At 48.8% G+C, this 18,500-nt stretch overlaps 1 protein-coding gene across 21 annotated transcripts in view; it reads left to right on the forward strand.

The window, feature by feature from the left end:
- WDR20 (WD repeat domain 20) overlaps nt 1-18,500 on the forward strand; it is a 91,783-nt gene that overhangs the window by 66,211 nt on the left and 7,072 nt on the right. For 5 of the 21 annotated variants that reach the window (XM_017889221.1, XM_017889224.1, XM_017889218.1 and 2 more), the window contains one exon: nt 10,489-11,748. The exons of 5 other annotated variants lie outside the window; for them this stretch is intronic. In XM_017889221.1, the coding sequence (XP_017744710.1) occupies nt 10,489-11,748 (1,260 nt within the window). 11 more of the 21 variants (XM_017889214.1, XM_017889216.1, XM_017889223.1 and 8 more) reach the window with 8 other exon arrangements.

Raw genomic sequence — 18,500 nt, forward strand, 5'->3', positions numbered from 1 at the left:
CCTGGCCAACACAGAGGTCTACTTTATACTGGGAGACAGAGGACATCTCGGAGGAAGTGGTGTGTTTTAAGCTGAGCCTCGTGTGAGAAGAAGGCCAACCAGGTAAGGATCTGGAGATGGAGCATTCCTGCAAAAGAAATAGCTGATGAGGGCCCTTGAGACCAAGGAAACTGAAAGAAGGACAGTTTACCTGGGGAAGGCGGCATGAAGTAAGGGCGTGAGAGTGGAGGGCCACATCACTTAGGGCCTGATCCAGATTTGTTTCTTAGCCTGAAGTATGGGATTCCTTAGAAGGGAGCAGGTACACAAGACAGGCAGATTGGTGTTTTTGAAAGGTACCCTGGCTGCTTTTTGGAGACTGAATTGGAGAGATGTATTAATACATCAGGTTTCTGGGTGTCTCTTGCTGTGTTGGGTAAGACTGGGAAAGGAGCAGTTGTCAGGGAATGGAGGGGAAGATCAGAGGTTCTGGTCTGTACTTGCTAAGTTTGAGAGACCTGTAGATAGTGGGATGTATGGATCTGGAGCACTAAACTAGGGGTCACAATTTGGCATTTGTCAGCATAGAAACAGTAATCACGTCCTTGAGATTAGATGAAAGAGTCTTCGGAGAGATGATGGCGAGAACAAAGAAGGCCTGGGACTGAGGCCTGATTATACTCCAAGATTCTGGCCATCTCAGCTGCTGTTTTCAAAGGGGCACTTAACACACAGTTAATTACTACGACATTTACAACTTCACAGCCCAGAATGCTGAGGGCTCAGACACCAGCTCTGCCACTTTCTGCCTGCAGGATGATGAGGGTCTCACCTCTCTGCCTAGGTTGGAAAATGGGTGGGAACAGCACCCACCTGAGAGGTCTGTGATGAGGCTCAGATGAGTGAGTTCAGGAAGGGTGTTTGTGAAGGGCCTGAAGAGCCAGCCTTGGTGAGTGCTCAGCAACGTGGAGGTTGAGAGAAACTCAGAGGCCTCCTTTCCTGGGAGGGGTGGTGTGGGAAGGAAAGGCTTCCGTGGGAGGTGAGATACCAACAGTTTTGAAAGATAAATAATTTTCTAGGTCAAGATGGTAGGAGCATGGCAACCCAGGCAGAGACTCAACATGTGTGAGGCCGAGGGTTGGCCCGCTGGTCACAGTTACAGCAATGTGGCCTTTCAGTCTTCCTCACCAGAGCCCCTCTCAGACCCACCTGTTACCACATGTGCACACACCTGTACGCACCAAATCCCCAGCATCAGTTACTCTGGCCTTTGCCTCCTTTCTGGTGCCTGGTACATGAAAATATAATAAATGTTGGGATGGACAGATGAATGGAATTATAAATTTCAGAAATCCACCTGAGATAAACATAGATGAAAAATTCCCATCTGGGAGCAAGTATATTTTAGAAGGTGATTTTCCCCGTCAGTTAAAAATTGTGTGCATTTAAAGTGCTTGTTGGTAGAAAAATTGGGAAATAGAGAAGTACAAAGAAGGTAAGAAAGCATCACCTCTAAACCGCGATGCTCACTGTTGACTTTCACAGTCCATGATGGTTTTCAATGAGGGGACACCAGAGGGCTCACGCCTTCCACCCCCACATCTGGCCCCTGATCAGGTCAGCCCAGTGAGCATGGGCAGGCCCTGCCCTCTTCCCGCTCCCCGGGACTGGCCCCGTCACACTGGAGGTCCTTGCTGGTGCATCTGTTCAAGACCTGAAGGAAGTTGAATGCCCCGTCCTTTCTCGCCCCTCTCAGGAAATCCTCCCCAGCTCCCTGGAGTCTCTGCTCTCCCCAGTCTTCCAGAGTAGATTTGGGGTTTCTATTTGTAGCATTCTGTACGGAGGATGCCCTTGAAAATGTCTAATGGGCCATTATTGCAAGTATCTTGGCGCACAGTTCATCTGACGAGCTCCCAGATGGTGGAGTGTGTCGTCGTCATCAGAGCTGCCCACAGAGGAGAGTCACCCAGTCACATCCAGCCCGCTGTGGTGAAGCACCCCAGAGGGACGAGGAGTTTACTTTGTTAATGTTTTTGTGGAGTGTGTGTGTGTGTGTGTGTGTGTGTGTGTGTGTGTGTGTTGTGTTCACTCTGCCCTGTTCTGAAGTTTGCTTTTTGTAACTAGTGGTTATATATTTGGGGAGGAAGAATTACAAAGGGACAGTTCCTATATGGTGATGAATGCAACCTTGTTGTCTTTGTAAAAATCCTGATTTTGGAGTGTATTCACAGAGTAGTAACTTTAAAGGATTTTCAAGTATGTGTTCATTGTTGGCTGAAATATAAAATGTTAAAGAACTTGGCATTTGGCTTCTTTCGTTACTGACACAATACCCTCTGCTGTTGCCCTTCTCTTCTCGCAGGCTGTGAGGCCGAGGCAGACACACTGGGTAGGCCTCATGTCTCCTTGTGGCATTTAGATCCAGTCTTACTGAAGGGATGCTGAAGAGGAGATGGCCCTGACTCCTGGGGTGTGGAGGGACACTGCTGCCAGCCCAGGCTGGGTGGCCCATCCTGCCAGCTGCAGGTGCCTCCCAGGCGTGGGGTAAAGCTGAGCAGTGTTCCGTCTATTCTGATACAAAGGAATGGTCTGCACATTTTGTTAGTTTTGTTTCTGTTGCTTTTCTAATCGAAGGAAGGAAATGAGCCCGTAATGATCTACTCCTTAAAGCTTGAACAGAGATAAAATGACATCCGATCCCCTCTTAACGTGGCTTTGAAATACCCTTTCCTAATACTTCCTGAGCCCTCTTCAAATGCCTTTACATCATCAGAGCCTTTAGTTGCCATTTTTGCTTGTGGTTGCATTACGGCTTTTCTAGCAGCTGCTGTGGTTTTTGAATTGTTTCAGTATTTTGTTATAAATTTATATCTGCATTTTGAAATGCACATCCACTCACCCCAAACTAATTTTGTTTTTTGCTATCATATTGATAGTAATGAAAAAGAAAAAGAAGTGCCTTAGAAAGCGTCAATGTGAGTTGCTTTCACAAAATGACACTTTGATGTGGTTATAGACTTATTTTTATTCTTGTTTCATTTTAACTAGTCTAGTGTGTTTAGAAATCTTGTCTGTTGATGGCATTTGGGATGGTAGTGTTTTCGTTGTTCGTGTGATTTTTCTTTGCATTCATATCTGAAGTGGCACGGTCTGTTTGCCTTGCAGAGCTGGAAGTATGGGGAGGGCCACGCTGAGCGTTTGGTGGAGACGTGGAGCCTGTATCTCCACAGAGCACTGGCCCAGAGCAGGCGTCTTGATGTACACAGAAATGTGTCCATATTTTGTTTTACTTTTAAGGTTTATTTGTGTTTTGGGTTTTTTGTTTTTATGAAAGTGGTTATTAAGAATGGGCCTTGGAGCGTTTTGGAGTTGGACACCATTTAATGGAGAGCCCTGTGGCCAGGCCAGCTGCTTTGCCAGCACCTTTGTTACTTCCCCTGCCTTCCCTTCCTCTCCTTGCTGAGCACCTGCCCTGCCCATCACTCAGCGTACCCCTGCCCTGGAGGGGCTGCGACTGGGACTACTGCTCTCCTCCACTGCTTCCCACCAGAGCCTTCCTGCCTCTGCCTGTCTCTGTTCCCCAGCTCCTCCTTTCTGGCCCAGGGAGCAGGTTCCTCCCCTGTCCCCCTCTCCTGGATCTCACCTTCCTCCACCAGGCACCTGCCCTGCACCCTCCTCCCCTACGGTGTCCCTTTGCTCTCAGCACCTTCTCTGCCCAACCCTGCTTCCCTGTGCTCTCTCCTAAGGACCACCCCCTCCCTGCACACTCCATCCCTCTAGGGCTCAGCTTTCTCCAGTCTCAGAGGCCTGTCCTCTGAGGCTCTGGCCCCCCTGGCAGCTCCTTCCTCTTCTGCCTGCTCTCCTCATGGCACTTCTGGGTTGTTTGCTTGGATTTTCCTTCTGCTTTCCTAGTTTTTGTCCTGTGCCCTGTATGGAGGTGTGTTTTTGTTTGTTTGTCTGTTTGTTTGTTTTAGAGATGGAGTCTCACTCTGTCACCCAGGCTGGAGTGCAGTGGCGCTATCTTGGCTCACTGCAAACCTCCGCTTCCCGGGTTCCTGCCATTCTCCTGCCTCAGTCTCCCAAGTAGCTGGGACTACAGGTGCCCGCCACCACGCCTGGCTGATTTTTTGTATTTTTAGTAGAGACGGGGTTTCACCGTGTTAGCCAGGATGGTCTCGATCTCCTGATCTCGTGATCTGCCCCCGCCCTGGCCTCCCAAAGTACTGGGATTACAGGTGTGAGCCACCGCGCCTGGCCTGTACGGAGGTTTTTTCCAGTTTCACATGCTCTTCTTCCGCTGCACCTGCTTCCTTGGAGATATTTGTTTGTTTGTTTGTTTGTTTATTTATTTATTTCAGAGACAGGGTCTCGTTCTGTCACCCAGGCTGGAGTACAGTGGTGTGATCATAACTCACTGCAGCCTTTACCTGGGCTCAGGTTATCCTCCTTGGAGATCTGAGGATGTTGCTCTTCGCAGCCAATTTCTGTGACATTTGTGGTCATATTTATTAGCCGCAGACCTTTCTAGCCGCATACTGGGCAAAACCCAGAGGTCTTTACACACCCCCGCTTTCCATCTTGCCCTCCACCCAGCCACATTCTGCCACACTGCCCCTGGTCAAGTTTAAGACCTCTTTGTCCATGGCATGGACAGTTGTCATAGCCTCCTAACTGGTTCCTCATCACCCCCACCCCACCTTGCATTCTGCACCTACTGCTGGGGGATTTCATGTTATTCTGCCACTTCCCTTTCTAGAAACTGTCTGTGCCTCCACCGTCTGCAGCAGCATCTCCAGTAGAAATACAGTGCCAGCCACGTGTGCAAATTTAAATTTTCTAATTATCACATTAAAAAAGTAAAACGAGGTGAAATTAATTTTAAGAAAATATTGTATCATATCTATATATCCAAAATATTATTTCAGCTTATAACCAGTATAAAAACTATAAATGAGGTCATTGACATTCTTTTTTTCATACCACATTTTTAGAACCCTGTGTATGTATGTTTACACTGACAGCACATTCCACTTGAGGCCAGTGCTGTGGGACTGGGCAGTGCAAGCGTCAGGGTCCCAGCCGAAGCCCTTTAGCTTTGGACTTCACAGCCACAGCCTGAGTCCCAGCTCACAACTCCAGACCAAATCCCCCTCCCTGCTCATGTGCTGCAGCCGAGACAGATGCCACACATGGCCTGGGACCCCACCCCCTTGGCCTGCTGCATTGGCTGAGCTTTTCCTTGGCGCGTGGCCCCGGTGCTCCTGCCACTCCTACCTCCCTGCCCACCCCCGAAACCCCATCCCTCCAGAGGGACCAGAGTTCTGCCTCGGGTATTTGTCAACATCCTCAGCCAGATCAAGGCCCCACTGACACTGGAGAATTCAAGCTCAACAGGGAATTCCATTACTTAACATTGAGCACTGACTAAGATTTTTTTTTTTTTTTTTTTTTTTTTTTGAGATGGAGTCTCACTCTGTCACCCAAGCTGGAGCGCAGTGGCCAGATCTCAGCTCACTGCAAGCTCCGCCTCCTGGGTTTACGCCATTCTCCTGCCTCAGCCTCCCGAATAGCTGGGACTACGGGCGCCTGCCACCTCGCCCGGCTAGTTTTTTGTATTTTTTTAGTAGAGACGGGGTTTCACCATGTTAGCCAGGATGGTCTCAATCTCCTGACCTCGTGATCCGCCCGTCTCGGCCTCCCAAAGTGCTGGGATTACAGGCTTGAGCCACCGCGCCCGGCCTTAAGATTTTTTTTTTAACTAGACTTTTCTGAAACAAAATATATCTTATAGTGCAGAAACTAGACTGCATAGTTTTATTCTTATATTAATTAAATGTTCTAGGTATTTCTTTTCTTAATTTGAAAACAGGAGAAAATGCATTCTGTTCTCTTCCTCTTTTGTTAAACCCAATCCAAATAAGCCAGAGTCATGTGAGTTCAATGACTGTGCTTCCCACGCTGGCCTGGGGTCTGAGACAGGCTGATGCCCTGTTCGTGAGAACGCTTGAGAGTGGCCCTGCAGGCTGGTCTTCGGAGCCAGGTGATGTGTGTCTGTGGAACGGGAGACAGCGTGCTCGCTCTGGGGTCTGATGGGCCCATCTGTTCCCCTGGCACTGGTTCTGCTGTGTCTCTCCACCTCGGAGCCCTTGAAGTTGTTCTCTGTGGGGGTACACCTCCCCAAACATCCTGTCAGCCTGATATTTGCTTTCTGTCCTTCTGTCTTGCTCAGTTGTCCACCACCAGCAGAGGAAGAGGCCTTTCTTGGCCATCCTATTCAACATTGAAATCACTAAAGTCCCCTCCTCCCCAGCACTTTCTCTTCTCTCCCTGGTTGGTTTTTCTCCACAGCACTTATCATCATCAGATCACATACATTCCACTTGTCTTCTCTTCCCACTTGAGCCTCAATTTCATGAGGGAAAGATGCCTGTTTTAATTTATGTTGTATCAGTGCCTGGCATATGGTATGCACTCAATACTGGATGGATGGATGGATGGATGGGTGGGTGGATGGGACTTCGGCCAAGTTTCTTGACCTAAGTTTCTATTTTCTCATGGATAATATGGCAACAATCCCTACCTTCCTGTAGGGAGATAGGCACGATGGCATTTTCCATTTTCCATGCGAGGCAATTTGCTAACATCTGTAAAAATCATAAATGTATATATCTTTTGGCTCAGTTACTCCACTGGGAGTTTATCCTGTAGGTGCATACTCACACATGTGAAAAGTGCGTGTGTGCAAGGGCATTCATTGCTACATAGATGTCCATCAGAGAGACACTTCCACAGTAAACCACAGTTTATCCAAACAGTTGAATACTCCACAGCTTTAGAAAAGAGTGAGTATGCCGTCTTTGTGCGCATACAGACTGATGTACAAATACACTAGGAGGCTGGGCATGGTGGCTCACGCCTTTAATCCCAGCACTTTGAGAAGCCAAGGCAGGAGGATTGCTTTGCTCCCGAAGCCAGGAGTTTGCCACCAGCCTGGACGACATAGCAACACCCTGTATTTACAAAAAAAAAAAAAATTTTTAATCAGCCGGGTGTAGTGACACTCACCTGTAGCACCAGCTACTCAGGAGGCTGAGATGGGAGGATTGCTTCAACCTGGGAGGTCAAGGCTGCAGTGAGCTGTGATTACACCACTGCACTCCAGCCTCGGTGACAGAGCGAGACCCTGTCTCAAAAAAAAAAAAGATATGGAATGAGAATGAGAAAGCAGAGGTAAGACAGTGCATAGTATGCTTCCTTTGGTGTGAAAAAGAAGATTGGATAAATGCGTATTCATATTTGCCTTGTACACGCACAAAGACACTGGAGAGAGATGAGAAGCTAGTACAGTGACTCAGGACAGAGGGTCTGGAATGGAGGAGAAGAATGTGAGTGAGGCTTTCTACTGTATACTTTTATGTGAATTATTAGTGTATCACCTATTCACACAAAAAACGTATCTTGCAAAGTCATTTTGAGGCTTAGAGAGCTTGGGTGTAAGCCTCTGCCAGTGGCTGGCACCCACAGTAGACACCGATTGGAAGTGAAGGCCAGCACCGCTGCTGTTGCTGCCCACAGACATTGATGTCTGCCTGCCACTCACCCTGATATTGCTGAGACACAGGGCGCCCCCAGAGAAGCACACATTTTCCCTGCTGTCAGGCACATGATTGACAGAGAAAACCAGTGGGTAAGGCAAGTGAGAAACCCTTACCACAAAGTAGGTGGATCCAAGGTCCCTTTTTTGGTCTGCGGTTGCTTAAACTGGTGTGCTCAGTCCGCCATTGCCAGTGTGTAACAGTAATGTTTAATTAGGCCCCCAGAGGAGGACTGAAGTAAATTGGCACAGGATGTTATCTGTAAGTTACATCCACATGTCTACTTAGGGTAGTCTCAGTGCACCCTTTTTTTTTTTTTTTTTTTTTTTTGAGACGGAGTCTGACTTTGTTGCCCAGGCTGGAATGCAATGACACGATCTTGGCTCACTGCATGCAACCACTGCCTCCCGGGTTCAAGTGATTCTCCTGCCTCAGCCTCCAGAGCAACTGAGATTACAGTTGTGCACGACCACGCCCAGCTAATTTTTGTATTTTTAGTAGAGACAGGGTTTCACCATGTTGGCCAGGCTGGTCTCGAACTCCAGACCTAAAGTGATCCACCCTCCTCGGCCTCCCAAAGTGCTGGGATTATAGGCGTGAGCCACCATGCCCGGCCACAGTGCAACTTTTTAATACAGGAGTGAAGGTTTTTAATGTGTTTTGTTATTGCAGTAACATTTATTTTAATGGTGCTATAACTGTTCATACCTCACCATTGCAAAGCAATACTGTTTTACTTGATAATATTCATTTTGAGTTCTCATGCAGTTTTTTGTTGCTTTTTTTAAGGCCCAGAATAAAATTTACTCCTAACCATGCTGCTAGAAGTTTTTATGTCCTTAAATTTCTCCACACATGGTAAATAGAGTAACAATGAAGTGATCCTAGAAAAACTGGGATTTGATTTGGTTCTGGTGAAATGTAAGGTGCAGGAATTGGGAGCCACTGTACCAAAATCAGGACAGCAGTCTGGCTCCCCAGGCCTGAGTTAGCTGGTGTAGGCCTGCCTGACAAGGCCAGTGATGGAGTGAGCTGTGGACACCCTTAGGCCCTGGGTGATCAGGTACAGTAGTGTTTGTGGAATCAAGAGTGCTGGGGTAGCCTGGGCCCGGTGGGCACAGCAAGGTCTGGCAGAGCTGTGATGGGGGAGTGGAGGCCTCTTAACCCACCGTTCACCATCACCATCATCCTTGCACCTCCCTCTACCACCAAACAAAAGCCCTGCTCTGGCCATGTACATTCTCTCTCTAACCCCTTGCTGAAAAAGTTGCACAAAGGTCTAATGGAAATCCTGCCAGAGCAGCGCTAGGTTTTTAGGTTGTTGGCATTAGTGCAGGTCACGTGCTCTTTATAGGTAGGTCACCAGACAGGAGGGTAAAGAGGTGGGGGATGAAAATATCGGCTGTGTCCCCAAGGCTGGCTTGCAATGTGCCTATTAATTTAAGAGGGCCTGCCATGCCATTTTACAGCAGTAAGCAGGGACACCTGCTGCTGAGTCACCTTTGCCCAACGCATGGTTCCCAGCCCTGGGCCCGCATGCTGTGTGGCGTTCAAGCCTCCATTCTTCCTGCCTGGGGTCATTTGTTAGCAACCTGCCTTCTAGGGTCTCATGTTCATGCAGTGAGCTTGCATGGCTCATTAATTTCTTTTCCAGCCGTTCTTTTAAAAATCAGGTCGTCTTACTTTTGTAATTCTCTGTAAAGATGTAGCACACATGGCCTCAAAGCCACCTAGGCACAAGTCGGCATGCTTCTTGGCAGATTCTGCCCCTGTGTGCCCAGTACCCCTCTGGGACTTGAGCCAGGAACTCCCCGCCTGTTGGGTGAAGTGGTGGTGTTCAACTTACCTGGGGCTGCTGGGCTTCTAAAGGGACACTGTGACTGGGGAGATGGTGCAGTAGAGAGCATTTGGCAGTAGGAGTTTCTAGGTAGAACTTGGGAGTCTTGGAACTTCTGGATGCGTTCTGGTGATGTGATTTTGCGCTCAGACGGTCTGGAAAGGGACCGCCCCTGTGGAAGCTGTTGCACTGGCAGTCCCCATCGCAGGATTGGTTGGCAAGCAGGGAAAGAGACTTGTGCCTTTGGTGGGGTGGGTTGGATATTTTTACCCTTTGTTATTTGGGTTTTAAAGGCAAGACTACTGACATATGCCTGTTAAAGAAACATGTCGGTCAGGGGTCCAAAGTTAGCATGGAGCAGAGTGATGGCGATGAGACACACGCTCCCGAATGAATCGTCAGTGTACTCTCTCAACGCCAGCAGAGAGGCTTTCGAGGAGGTGCTTATGGAGATGCACATGGGGTGGTGCGTGGGAGTGAGGTGGCCTCGGTGGGCCCAGGCTCTGTTTTGGAGTTGTGTGTGCTGCCAGCCGTGGGCTGCGGATTTCACTCCCCACCCTCGAGCCGCCAGAGCAGAGGGGCAGATGGAGCCAGCCCATGACTTACAGTGACAGTAAATGCAGAGAAACCCGTTAGGGTGACACAGAACTCTCCTGGCTGTGAAGACTCAGAGACTTTACCTGCGGGTCATCACAGAGGGGATGCCACATGTAGATGCAGTGACCCCCAGATCCCCCAGATTCAGACACTCCTACTGTTAAGGAAGAAAGATCCCAGCAGGGCTGTTCCCTCTGCAGTGAATCCTGGGCCTGGCATAGCGTCTGACACTTTGTGGCCCCTCTGCAAATATTTGTTGGCTGCCTGACTCCCTCAGCCTAACACCGATTTTAGAAAGTAATTCTAAATTACTCCAAAAAGGCCAAAATGCTCCTTGCTGGCTTGGCTGACTGCAGGGTAAAATGTGGAGGCCTGGATGGACTTGCCCCTCCTACCGGGAAGCACACACGTGTTCTTGCTGCAAAAGTAGACCTTGGAGACTTCCCCATTGTGCTAACTTGTTCTCCTTTGTCTTCACAGAGACTAATAGACAAGTCACGAGTTACCTGTGTCAAATGGGTTCCCGGTTCGGAAAGCCTTTTCCTAGTAGCCCACTCGAGTGGGAACATGTACTTATATAATGTGGAGCACACTTGTGGCACCACAGCCCCCCACTACCAGCTTCTGAAGCAGGGAGAGAGCTTTGCCGTGCACACTTGCAAGAGCAAATCCACGAGGAACCCTCTCCTTAAGTGGACGGTGGGCGAGGGGGCCCTCAACGAGTTTGCTTTCTCCCCAGATGGCAAGTTCTTAGCGTGCGTGAGCCAGGATGGGTTTCTGCGGGTGTTCAACTTTGACTCAGTGGAGCTGCATGGTACGATGAAAAGCTACTTTGGGGGCTTGCTGTGTGTGTGCTGGAGCCCGGATGGCAAGTACATCGTGACAGGTGGTGAGGACGACTTGGTGACAGTCTGGTCCTTTGTAGACTGCCGAGTAATAGCCAGAGGCCATGGGCACAAGTCCTGGGTCAGTGTCGTAGCATTTGACCCCTATACCACTAGCGTAGAAGAAGGTGACCCTATGGAGTTTAGTGGCAGCGACGAGGACTTCCAAGACCTTCTTCATTTTGGCAGAGATCGAGCAAATAGTACACAGTCCCGGCTCTCCAAACGGAACTCTACAGACAGCCGCCCTGTAAGTGTCACGTATCGGTTTGGTTCCGTGGGCCAGGACACACAGCTCTGTTTATGGGACCTCACAGAAGATATCCTTTTCCCTCACCAACCCCTCTCAAGAGCAAGGACACACACAAATGTCATGAATGCCACGAGTCCTCCTGCTGGAAGCAATGGGAACAGTGTTACAACCCCCGGGAACTCTGTGCCACCTCCTCTGCCACGGTCCAACAGCCTTCCACATTCAGCAGTCTCAAATGCTGGCAGCAAAAGCAGTGTCATGGACGGGGCCATTGCTTCTGGGGTCAGCAAATTTGCAACACTTTCACTGCATGACCGGAAGGAGAGGCACCACGAGAAAGATCACAAGCGAAATCATAGCATGGGACACATTTCTAGCAAGAGCAGTGACAAACTGAATCTAGTTACCAAAACCAAAACGGACCCTGCTAAAACTCTGGGAACGCCCCTGTGTCCTCGAATGGAAGACGTTCCCTTGTTAGAGCCGCTGATATGTAAAAAGATAGCACATGAAAGACTGACTGTACTAATATTTCTTGAAGACTGTATAGTCACTGCTTGTCAGGAGGGATTTATTTGCACATGGGGAAGGCCTGGTAAAGTGGTAAGTTTTAATCCTTAATGCTGCACCAGATCTAGAACTTGAATAGGTAGTGACTTTTTTTTTTCCCGTGGGAGGGGTGGGGTGTACAATGAATGTGAATGACACTTCTTATTCTTAATGTAAATCTAAATGCATCAGAGCCATAATTTTGGATACTGCATGCCATGTAATTCTGAATCATTTGATAATTTACCTTAGAGCATTTAAAAAAATATAATCAAACTAATTGCCAGCCAAGTCAGTCATCCTCCTGGGAGTATATAGAGTCCCAAGGTTAGCGCTCCTGTATTAGACTATTTCAATTTTAGGAAAATCATGACCGTGTGGGGAAACAATGACTTTAAAATGCTGAAATTAAAATTTATGCTTTAACTGGAATATTTTTGCTTAACTACTCAATTAGAATATTGTACACCTGATCAGTGTGTGTTCAGCACAGATGGCCATGAATTGTCATTTATAGTCCAATTTTTTATCTTAATCATAAACTGTTTAGCAATCTATGAAATTTAACTTTAGGAACAAAAAGTTTCGCAGGGTTGATTGATATTATTTTTACATTGTTCTGGCAATCCACAGAAAGAGAAGAGCCTTAATTTTTAAAACCCATTTTAGTCATTTTATGACAATTAAAGTTGTTTAATAAACATCTTTTTTCAAAGAAGCAGTTTGTAGCACTTTGATTGAGATTCTGTGCATAAAATACCCACCTCACTCAGAGCCCGGACAGTTCGTAGGAGCTGCGGGCTGAGGACGCCAACAGCGTTGCAGAAGTGCCTCTTGCCACATAAGCGAAGACCTTTTATGTCAGATGCACTTTGCTTGTGTGTTTTCCCAACAAGGGAAAAGGAATTTTTTGGGTTTTGCTGGGGGGAGGTGCGGTGGGGAGGGGATTGGGTCAGAAAGGCACGTGACTCCTCCGCTCTGTGAGACCCCCAGGGCTTCTGACTTCTCCCTTACATGGCCCTTGTTTGGACTTAGTCCCCCCACCCGCCGGAGGAAGCGCAAGTGCAGATTTCCCCTTTCCTTGTTCTTGGATGGCAGCTGTGGTTCCGGGATTACTCTTGGGATGCCGTCGCTGGCCATGTGCTTAGGCTTCGTCCTCAGTGGCTCCCACCCCAGCGCCTCAGCCCAAGGCCTGGTGGCCTGTGGCTTCCTCGGCAGTGGAGGCTCTGCTGCCGCCTTGGAGACCGCAGCCTTTCACCCTCACTCTCTGCTGCTGCACAGGGAGCTGCTTTTCAAATGCCGGTTTTCACAGTGGGTGAGATGGCCCCTTGAACTGTATGTTCCGTGTCAAGATGGTGGTTATCTTCCTTGTTAACTCATTTTGTACACTGAGGTTTTTCTGGTTTGCACACCTGTGCAATTAGAGAGCGGTCAGTGATACTGGTTTGCGCAGTGAATATGATGCTGCAAAGCGAAGACCTGGTGGTTCTTCTTTCTCTGCCACGGAAAGACCCGGGTAGCTGGAGCAGCAGCTCCCTGTGCTCTTAGTGCAGCCCTCCCAGGAAAGCCGGGCCAGGCCCCCAGGCCTGCTTCCCATCAGCAAGCCTGTCACAGTGGAGCCATCCACCCTGTGCCCATCGTGGGCCTTAACGCAGTGGTTTCTGTTCAGTGCGATGGCATGGCAGCATGCTGCCACCTGGGAACCACAGCAGCCTTCAGGTGCATCTCGCCTGTCTGTGCCTTTCACATCCCTGAGCACCACTTCTAGGAATGTTCGCATCCTCTCTACCTGTGGAATACAGGCCTTTGTTCCTAAAGGTGAACTGATCTAAGGTAGCCATGACAGCCATCCCTGTGGACAGCTTCCGCTTTGGAGGCCAGATTGGGTCATGTGGAGAGATTAGTAATGAACCCTCCATGTGCAATTTTATGCACCTACATAGTTGTAAACATTCAGTTTCAAATGCTTCTGAGGCATTGAGTATGCAGTTTCAAAATTCAGGACTTAGTATTTGGCCTAAATAGAGAGTGGCTGATCCCAGGTAAGTAGCATTTATGGTGACATTATGGCGACCTTGCGGTTCTGAAGGTGTGTCCCACGGCCAGGGAAGCCGTGGGGGTGTGGCCCGAGGAACCAGCGTGACCGACTGGGCACTCTGATTTCTCCCCGCTCTTTATCATTCTCAGTCGCAGTGGCTGGGATGAAAGAGGGATTACAGGGGTACACTGACTGACAGGTGACTTAGGAGTCGTTTGCTGATAGGAACCAGGGGTGGGAGAGGCAAGAGGAGGAGGTTATGTTTCCTTTAAAAACAACTCTGAAATGTGCTATCTAGTATGGAGGCCTGTGTGTGTCTCTCTCTCCCACCTCCAGTTTTAAACACTATGATACTGTCAGTTTGGGATTTGGGGCTTGATCACAATCTTTTTCTTCCAGTTTTTGCCAAGGAGTGTACTGTCCTTAATGTCTGTCTGGTACCTTGTCTGGGGCCCCTTCATTGTGTCTCCGTGGGTCTCCAGTGGGTTCAGAGCCCACTGGAGAGCACTGTGCCAGCCTAGGGAGGGGCTGCCTTTGACTGCATGTCCCGACCCCTGGCTCAGCCCAGGCTGGCCCAGGCCCTGCAGGGTGACATCACTCTGCATCCACTCTGCCCCTCTGACTGCTGCCCCTTTCTTTGACAGCCGGCAGAGCACTTCTGCAGGCAGGAGGACAGGATGCAAGGTGTTCTCCAAGACCAGAACTAAAGGTGCCCGACAGCTTGAGAAGAGGGCACTGGAGAGAGGCGGGGAAGCGCCCTCCTCCTCGGCTGTGCTTCGGAGTAATGGCTCCCGCAGACCTGGGGAGGGCCGGGGAGGGGTGGCACCGGTGGTTCCTCATATCAGGTGTGTAAGGTACAACGCGTGCTGCTAACCCTAAGAGAAATTTGGGGAAAATATTTGTATTTTTCTCACCAAACTTTGAGCTTCCTCATTGAAATTTTTCAGTTTTTCAGCCTAAACATTATTATGAGCAAGAATATCTTTTCTAACCTAATCTCTGGAATAAAACACAGCATTTGGCAAGAAGAGGCTGTTAACTACTCAGTCAGCATCACTGTTCCAGCGTGTACCACAGAGATGAAAAGCTCGGATGAAAGTCAGGTGCGTGCTGTGTGGCCGGAGAATCCCACTCCCACCCGGCAAGGGGGTGAGCTGGGCCCTGGGCGCTGTCAGACGCCTTCTGAAGGGGCCAGGCCAGGGCCAGGGGAGCCTCTACTTACCTAACTACTCGGGTTGGCCTTTTTCACCAGAATTCAAGAAGCCAGGTTTGTGCCGTGACTGTGATGGGGCAGGCGTCCAAACACCGCCGGCAGTCCTGGAGCCTTTCTCTGAGGCTTTTTTCGTATTCAGAAGGGGAAATAAAATTCCCCCAGAGGCCTGGAGAAGGGAGCCTTTGGAAAAGCTTGCCTTCTTTTAAAAGCAAATTCATGTGCAGGAGTAGACACTTTACAAATAACCAATAACCTTGGGGTCGAAATTTGCTTAAATCCTGGTAAAGGATCTCATTTCTCTTTTGTGCTGATTGAACCTTCCAGCAATTTGGAAGTGTTCTCCTGTGAACCCTTAACTGCGGACTGAGGGCAAATGCCTTAAAAATGGAGGCGTGGAGAATCAGAAAGGAGCTATCACAATGATTCTTGTCTTAAAGGCATTCGGGAATTCTGAGGAAGAATTGCAGTGACAGGATGGGATTTTTTGGGTGAGGACACCCTCCGGTCGGGGCCCAGGGCTCTCCACTGGCTGACTTCACCCCCAGGGCCCTGGCATGTGGCCAGGCAGCCGTTTCTCCCCATTCCCTCCACTTCCTGGGGTTCATTTTAAATATTAAAGAAATTGTGAAGTATGAAATCAGTGCTGATGTTGCCTGAGTACAAGGTCCTCATCACCTCTTGCCTGGGAGGGAGACATTTCCTTTCTTTGCTGAGCGAGCTCAAAGTGTGAGAAGGAGAAAGCCTAGGGGTTGCGGGCGGCTGGAGAAGGGATCCACGGAAACCCAAGCGCCACCTCATGCCTGTGTGACTGCCCAAGGAAGAACTGGAAGCAGTTCACCTGTGGATTTTCTGGGAAAGGATTCATGGAACACAGCGTCTGGCGTCCAGCTCTGTGGGTGAGGGCTTGGCGGGGGATCCAGCGGCCCTGCCCTGCCTCCAGCGCCGCTGGATGGGGGAGGGATTGGCCTCTGACTGTGGGGTTGCACCTTGACGGTCAGTGTGCCCTCGGCTGAGGGTTCCCTCCTTAGCAGTGAAGAACCTCCACGTGAGTGGGTAGGGGTCGGGTGACCTGGAGACACCGCCTCCGGTCTGGTCTGGGTGACAAAGGTGAAGGTTGATAGTCTGCCGCCCTGGCGGCAACCTGCAGGCCCCCTTGTCTGGAGCACGCCCTTCGCCACGGGCTGATTGGGACTGTCCTGTGTTGCTTTAAGTTAACAAGGTGTGCACACCACAGTGACCCCAAGTGATGTCCCAGAGGGAGGAGACATGAGTCTGGCAGAAGTGAAGTCTGTGGCTTTATATTTAAAAGCACTCTATTCAGCTGTTACCTTTGAAACTCAGAGCCTAGTTACAAACTAAGAACGTGCCCTCCAGAAGAGGGAAACTGTCTCACTGATGTTTTTTTTTAATTCGTTTCTGCATCTGTTACATGAACTTTGTGTCATAAATTACTATCCCTTCATTTGAAAGTGTAAAAGAAAATTTCCTGCATTTTATCATTTCTGTATACTTGAGTTTATTAAAGATTGTTATGTTAGGCGACACTGTATAAAATTGTATGGGTATTTTGAGTGAAAATCAAAAGTAAAATTCACATGTATTTCCTTTTTTATATTTTCATCTAATTTCTTGACAAGTTGAATAAATTTCATAAAGAGCCTTCCTAACATGAAATATTGGTAAATTAAATTCTTAACTGTTGCAATAATTAATGAAGCTTTAATATCAGTATTGTTATTTTATAATTTTAAGGAAATCATGTTTCTGTTTCACGGCTTTGTTTTTTGGCTGTTCCCTTGTCACTGTCACAGCTAACGAGACTTACTACATTTCCTACATACTTGATATTCTGAAGTACTGTGGGGCTGTCCTCTGTATATTGACATTAAATAAACGTGTGTGAGTGAACTGTACATGTAGGTAGTTTTCGGTAGTCATTTTCACATCTAAGCTTTAAAAATCCCAGTGAACCAAAACAAGAAAAGTTTTTAAATGTTGTAAAATTAAGGGCCTTGTTAATGTTCATAGAACAGCCAGCCACCGGAATTGCTCCCTCTTACTGAAGCTGACTGTTTCTCATAGTTGGCAGCGTACTCGATGAAATGTTCTGCGTCCTAGAACCCATTTTATGTGGTCCTCGTCTGTGCCAACTCCAGTCCGGGAGAAGGACTGTTGATTGGCGTTTTGGCTGAGCTGTGTAGAGGCTTCTGTTTAGTGAGAATGCGGACGTTCTGAAGTCTTCCTGGGCCATGAGCTGGCTTTGGTGACATGGACTCACGATCCCGGATGTTGGACATCCGACATTCTGTCCAGCCACGCAGCCGGCAGCTGGGAGAGTGGAGGAGGTAGCGGCCGGTAAGCTGCTGTGTTTTATTTTGCTGTAAGTTCTGGGATACATGTGCTGACCGTGCAGGTTTGTCACATAGGTATGCATGTGCCAAGGTGGTTTGCTGCACCCATCCACCCGTCATCTAGGTTTTAAGCCCCGCGTGCATGAGGTGTGTGTCCTAATGCTCTCCCTCCCCTCACCCCCAGGTAGGCTGCTTTCCGTAGGAGCTCTTTTCCTGGCTAGAAGTTCATTGTTTTCCTTCTCCTCATCTTGAAGAGTGTTTGCTGAAGGCTTTGTGCTGGCGTGAGGTGGTCCTGCTGTAGACACCAGGCCCATCGTCGGTGCAGTTAGCTTCCTACACAGGGCAGTGGGCGACGTTCCATTTGGGATGAGAAGAACTCATGATTTACATTGTCTTACTATGAAATACTGTCCCTCACTCTTGACAGACTATGTAGCTGATCTGAGCTGCGCCCTGGCACCCGCAGGCCTAGCCCCCCTGCCTGAGGTGTGACAAGTGAGGGCGAGCTGGCCTGAGACACAACCCTTCATCAGGCCCTTGTGCTCCCATTTAATTGTCACGTCCCTGCTGTGTCATGAGACATCCAGGTCCCGCTCAGCTGCCTCTCCATGGTGGCAGCCGGCTGAGTCCTGTGCTCTGCCTCTAGCACGTTCATCGGGTGGGAACTCCCAGAAGCTTCCTGTGGTGCTGTCTCTGGAGTGCTAGCTCGGCAGAGCCTCCAGTGCTGACCTGTCTGCACTTTTTGTCTTGAGTCTGGGCTGCCAAAGCAGAGGCAACATTCAGACCTGCAGCTCTCAAAAGCGGCCTCCTGGGGCCTGCCGACTGCCACAAGAACGCTCCAGGGCTCTGTTCCTAGCGCCGAACAGGGTGTTTTTGTTGGTGTTTTTTGAGACAGGGTCTCACTCTGTTGCCGAGGCTGGAGTGCAGTAGCATGAACATGGCTCACTGAAGCCTTGACCTCCTGGGCTCAATGATCCTCCCATCTCAGCCTCTTAACTGGGACTATAAGCACACACCACCAAACTCAAGCTAATTTTTGTATTTTTATTTCCGTAGGTATAGGGTCTTGCCATGTTGCCCCGGCTAGCACCGAGTAGATTTTAAACCCTAAAGACTATTAAGTTGACAGCAAGTTTTTTTTTTTGTTTTGTTTTGTTTTTAAGAAAACCATGACATTTTGGTCTTTTAAAAATAGCTAGTTTGT

Source organism: Rhinopithecus bieti, unplaced genomic scaffold, assembly GCF_001698545.2.
Source record: "Rhinopithecus bieti isolate Rb0 unplaced genomic scaffold, ASM169854v2 scaffold_19355, whole genome shotgun sequence".
NCBI lineage: Eukaryota > Metazoa > Chordata > Mammalia > Primates > Cercopithecidae > Rhinopithecus > Rhinopithecus bieti.